At 38.7% G+C, this 5,546-nt stretch overlaps 1 protein-coding gene across 2 annotated transcripts; it reads left to right on the forward strand.

Annotated features, from left to right (window-relative positions):
- Positions 1-2,157: 2,157 nt before the first annotated feature.
- LOC130998854 (uncharacterized) lies at positions 2,158-4,477 on the forward strand. Of its 2 annotated transcripts, none has more exons than XM_057924280.1 (8): positions 2,158-2,240; positions 2,392-2,498; positions 2,732-2,874; positions 2,960-3,007; positions 3,094-3,146; positions 3,385-3,469; positions 3,542-3,608; positions 4,271-4,477. In XM_057924280.1, coding segments are annotated over exons 1-8 (567 nt in total). In that variant the 5' UTR covers positions 2,158-2,238; the 3' UTR covers positions 4,333-4,477. The 2 variants fall into 2 exon arrangements, with proteins under 2 accessions (XP_057780263.1, XP_057780264.1); XM_057924281.1 differs by having other exon boundaries at positions 3,548-3,608.
- The last annotated feature ends 1,069 nt before the right edge of the window (positions 4,478-5,546 follow it).

Below are 5,546 nucleotides of genomic sequence, written 5' to 3' on the forward strand. Positions count from 1 at the left end.
AGCCATTGCTGCTTGTTGGGTAATTATCGCTGCTATAGGATCAGAACTGGAAGCAGCTGCCACCTTTTCAATTGCACTATCTCTGATGGCCATTGATAGCTCGTAGAAGCCATACTATCTGATGAGGAGTAAGGATCTCATCAGCCATCCTACTCCAGAAATATCGGGCCAACACAGAAATTAGGAGATGAGAATCAGCAGCGCCGATTTAGGCCCTAAACATACTTGGTTCGAAGAGCATAGATGCGTCACACAATTATCAAAGCAAGTCAGCGGCGCAGACTAAAGTCTGCGCAGACTAGAAGAGACGGCTTAACCTCAAGATAACACCTGGAGAGGACTCAAAGAAAGAAACATCTTCAGTGAGAACAAGGATCAAAAGAGCTGCGTAGATAAGACCAGAAGGCAAAACATACGAAGGGGTCAATTACGCCTTATATAAAGGGCGGCGCAGACGAAGGTCCGCCCCGTTTTAGGCGGCGCAGACAAAAGTTCGCCCCGATTAAGTCGACACAGACGAAGGATCGCCCCGATAAAGTCGGTGCAGACGAAGAATGGAAGCAACCAGCATCGAAGCTTGGGAAGACCACATGTTCAGCATAAAGCTGCGAAGTAGTTAGGAAAGTTTGTTAGTAGATAGAGAATCATTCACGAACACCGCATATGGAGCACGTGAATGACTTGTAAAGTCTTTTTTACCCTTCGCCCTAATGTAACTCTATAAATACTCCTTGTAACCCATTATAATACACACGCAAAATACTTTAAGGAATTCATCTGCAAGTTTAAAGCAAGTTTTTCTCTCATATCGCTACACAGGTTAATCCGATCTCCTTTTCCGAACTTCAAAGAGGATTTCTATAAATTTCTTTCTATCTATGGATTTCCGTACATTTGATTGAGAATCGTTCTATGGGCCGGAGTTCGTGGGTTTTTCTAGGGTTTATCTCTATTATTGGAGCGCTTATGGGCCCACTTATTATGGAAAGGGAACCACACGCAAAAATAAGCGATACCAGCGCAGCTCGTCTGCGCCAATACATTTTTGATCTTAACTCATTATCTTTCATTTTATCGCTACACAGTGAACAGGTACTTCGCAATGGCAACTCACGAACACCGCAAGGATCTAAACAAGGATTTCAAAGCTGCTGTGGGGAACACAGGCACCAAACCAACTGATGACACATCAACTAAGCACTACTACAAAAATTTATATACATAACAGTGAATAGATAACGGTTTTTTTTAAAAACCGTTATGTATGAGCGCACTTTTAGGAATAGATAACGGTTTTGCGAAAATCCGTTATCTATGTAGTGTTGTCTAAATGCATAGATAACGGTTTGAACAAATGCGTTATGTTTTTGCGTTATCTATTAGTTGCATACATAACGGTATTACAAAACCGTTATCTATGAGCATTTTTTATAACGGTTGTTTTAACCGTTATATATGAGCGCCTTGATACTGTTATGTATTACTTTTATGAATATTTATTTTTAATTTTAATAATATTATAAAAAATTAAAATCCTAACCCTAGCCAACCCCCCTCTCTCTCCCACCGTTCTCTCCTCTTCCTTTTCTCTCTTCCACAGCCTTACTCCCTTCAAACCGGGCTTCACTGTTGGCTCCAGCCCCCATCCTCGCCGCCATTCTCCACCGTCCTCGCCGCCGTGTAGATGTTCGCGCCGCCGTCCTCGCCGCTGAGGCCCCCTATCCCTTTCTCTTCCGCGAACAGCAGCGGTCCGAGGCGCCGCCGCTGATATATCCTTCTCTGAAACTCCGGCGCTGCTTCTGTAAAATCTGGCGACTAATTTTGACCGTTCTTTCCCTTTTTTTCTCTTTGTCTCGGTTTCCCTCTCTAATCCCTCACTGGAAGCGCGCAATTGAAGGGAAGAAGTAGAGCCCTAGCTTCTCTGTCTGAAATCGCCGGTCGCCGCCCTGGCTTGACGCCGCCGGATATCCCTTGCTCGGAGATCGCAACACCGCTAAAGCCCTTCCTCTGCTCAAAACATTCTCAATATGAGGTTGATTCCAATGTATTTCCATTTCACTACTGAACTATTTCTTGTTTAATTTAGGGTTCTGGTGGATGTATTGATGCTGTTGCAGCTGCAATTCAAGTTCTGGAGGTATTTTGTTGGTGTTATTTGGGTATTTTTTCTACAGAGTATCTTGTGATTAAGTAGATTATCATGTAGATTTATTGACGCGTGCTTGATAATTTCTGATCATGTCTGTTTTTTTCTTTGCCCCTGAATCCAGATCTCTGTCTTTTTTGGTTTTAAGTCTTTGCCTTATGATAGTCCTATGTCTTTCAGGAACTTCTGTTTTTCACACATGTAGCTATTTTGTATATTTGAAGATATTATATTATTCTGATCAGGATATTTGCTGGATACAATAAAGCTATCAGAATTTTTGAGGTTCATCGCCCAGGGAGAGATTTTGAACAACACTCGACTGTTTTAGGAAACAAAGAAGGCCAATCAGGTGATTTTATCTAATTTCTAGATTAATGGGGCTTTGGAATGAATTCCACCAACTTTGGATTGACCCTAAATCTGTAAACTTTTAAATCATTATATAAGCTCAAGTATTTGATAAGTTATTTGTTGTGATCTATGTGGGTTCAATCGAGTAGTATCTATGTGGTGTTAATGCATTAAATATATTTGTTTTTAGTGGGATCTAATCTTCCTGAGCTTCTTTCTTCTTATGGTCAGGTATTATATCTTCTATTGCTTTTTCCCCCACTTCTTCTGGTATGCTGGCTGTGGGCTCCTACAACCAGACTACTGCTATATACAGAGAAGACAATATGGAACTGCTGTATGTGTTGCATGGCCAAGAAGGTGGGGTTACACAAGTAAGTTGGTAGAGTTACCTTCTGTGGGTTCATGTTTTCTTGAGTTTCTAGAAGTGGTTAATCATTCGAAGTATGTATCTGCCAGGTTCAGTTTTCTAAGGATGGAAACTATTTGTACTCTGGGGGACGGAAGGTAGAGTCCAACTGCTCCTCTTTTGACAGCATACTAATGCAAAATTAGATGGGCCTTTTATGGATGTTCTTTCAAATATATTGCAGGATCCTTATATTCTATGCTGGGATATTCGCAAAACTGTTGATATTGTCTACAAGTAGGTTTTTTGCTCCTCTCTAAAACTTCATATGGGAATTGGGCATTTGACTGCAGAAAAAGCTAGCTATGTTCATTATCAATCTCATAAGTTCTCCTGTTGGACTAGTCTTGAATTATTTTTTCTTAGTTGCTTGCCAAATGCTAATTTCTCCTCTGCAATAGTTATATAAGAAGTGTGGGCCTTGTTAAAGCATTAGGATCCAATTGTTACTAACTTTTCTTCTGTATTTGGTTAGACTATATCGATCATCTGAAAGCACCAATCAGAGAATACAATTTGCTATTGAACCTCTTGGTCGATATCTTGGAACTGGTGGTCAGGTACCTTTTTAGCTACCAGTAATCTTTTCAGGCATTCAATTCAATAGCAGTTAAGTCTCTAATTTTGTCCAGGGGCAGCTGCTGTTAACTTGGTTGCTGGAGAAAAGCCCGCAGATGTTTATTCAGGAATTGCTACGAGGTAGCCTCTGCTCTTTCCATATCAGGCGTTCTTGCTGTTGATATATTATCCCATCTGAGCATCTCAATGAGCCTCTTCATATCTGTCGTAAAATTGTCTACCGCTTTATATCTGTCGTAAATTGGTCCATTACACACACACATAGATATATATTAATGTGAGAAGACTTTCAGATTTTTTCATGATTAAGTTGATGCATTCTGCTGGAAAGTACTCACCTCAGAATTTCTTTGCTAATGTGGACTGAAAGAAGGTGATATCGTATCGATGCTCTGAACTGTATATAGTCATATCAGAACATATTTATGATTTATACTGTAAACTGAGGCATCTTGATATCTTGTGTAGATATGTGGAATTTGAACTTTACATGGATAAGTTTCCTATCCTTTGCTCTTTGGAAATTTGTTAGAAAAAAAAAGACCCAAAGGTTTAGTTAGATCTGGCTGATAACTAACAAAATATTGAGGTTTAACTCCATCATATTCCTTGAATGTACATATGCATGAAGAACAATGTCTTTTTCCTTTTTATCATTTCTTCAGAAGGGGATTTTCTCAATCAATAATGCTAGTGTATGCATAATATCTTTTTTTAACACTATTTTCCTTTCATATAACTGAGTATTTGACAAGTGGCGTATATGTTTGTATGTTATCAAGGGATGTTACTTTCAAAAAGGGAGGAAGATCAAGATGAAGATGAGCGCGAAGGAAGCCTTTGAGAGGTCGATGAGGACTTTGTCGGAGTGGATAAGCCAGGAAGTGAATCGAAATATGTAATGATCTTAGATACTTGATACTTGGTTCATTCGGATGATAATGTACGAATATTTTGGATAATATATAATATTGTTATTGTTGATTTTATCATTTTGTTGTTTTAAAGTTATTTATTTATTTCTTGATATAAATAACATAAAAATTGAGAAAAAAATATTAAATATTAAAGATAATGGTTAAAATCGTTATAAAAGGTACAAAAAACCGTTATCTATGTCTTACATAGATAACGGTTTAAACCGTTATAAAAAGTATAAAAAACTGTTAACTATAATATGGAAAAAAAATATTACATAATACATAACGGATAAATTCTAATACATAACAGTGGAAAATCGTTATCTTTTTCTTACAAAGATAACGGTTTAAACCGTTATAAAAAGTATAAAAAACTGTTAACTATAATATGAAAAAATATATATTATGGAATAGATAACGGATAAATTATAATACATAACAGTCGAAAACCGTTATGTATAATCAATATAGATAACGGTTTTATAACCGTTATGTATGTGTGGTTGTACTGTTATCTATTCCCTTCATAGATAACGGTTTTATAACCGTTATGTATGTGTGGTTGTACTGTTATCTTTTCCCTTCATAGATAACGGTTTTTAAACCGTTGTGTATGACACCTATAATAGATAACACCACTATACACAACGCTTTTTTTGCTCATAGATAACGGACAAAATCCGTTATCTATGTGCGTTTTTCTAGTAGTGAAGGGAATTGATTTGACTGGACTCACTCCACCAGGTTTCACTATGATCAACAACACGATCCCAGGCTCTGTGCAGTCTAATATGGGAACAGTCATGCCCGCTACCGCCACCATTGCTCCGGCATCGGGACCAGCCAATATCCCTATCACTGAACAAATGCTAGCGATGCTCAACTATGCAACTATGCACTCCTTAATGGGCATTACTCAACCCGTCACCGCACCAGAGGGAATTCTTGCTACTCAAAAAGCAGTAACTGCGCCTGCGCAGGCTGGGAAAGGAGGGGCAGCGATGGTCGCGCAGACAGGAGTGAACATGGAAGAAGATGGGGGACGAAATAAGCGAAAGTTCATTACGAATAGTGTTCAGATTGAGGATGTAACTGATTCAACTAGCGGCACTACTCCGCAGCGCAGTTTGGGAATGCA

Source organism: Salvia miltiorrhiza, chromosome 8, assembly GCF_028751815.1.
Source record: "Salvia miltiorrhiza cultivar Shanhuang (shh) chromosome 8, IMPLAD_Smil_shh, whole genome shotgun sequence".
Lineage (NCBI taxonomy): Eukaryota > Viridiplantae > Streptophyta > Magnoliopsida > Lamiales > Lamiaceae > Salvia > Salvia miltiorrhiza.

What these genes read in the sequence shown, in the direction of transcription:
- LOC130998854 (XM_057924280.1), top strand. An exon ending in AAGAAGGTGGGGTTACACAA is followed by an intron (nt 2,875 to 2,959) that starts GTAAGTTGGTAG and finishes TGTATCTGCCAG; the next exon opens with GTTCAGTTTTCTAAGGATGG. An exon ending in ACTGTTGATATTGTCTACAA is followed by an intron (nt 3,147 to 3,384) that starts GTAGGTTTTTTG and finishes GTATTTGGTTAG; the next exon opens with ACTATATCGATCATCTGAAA.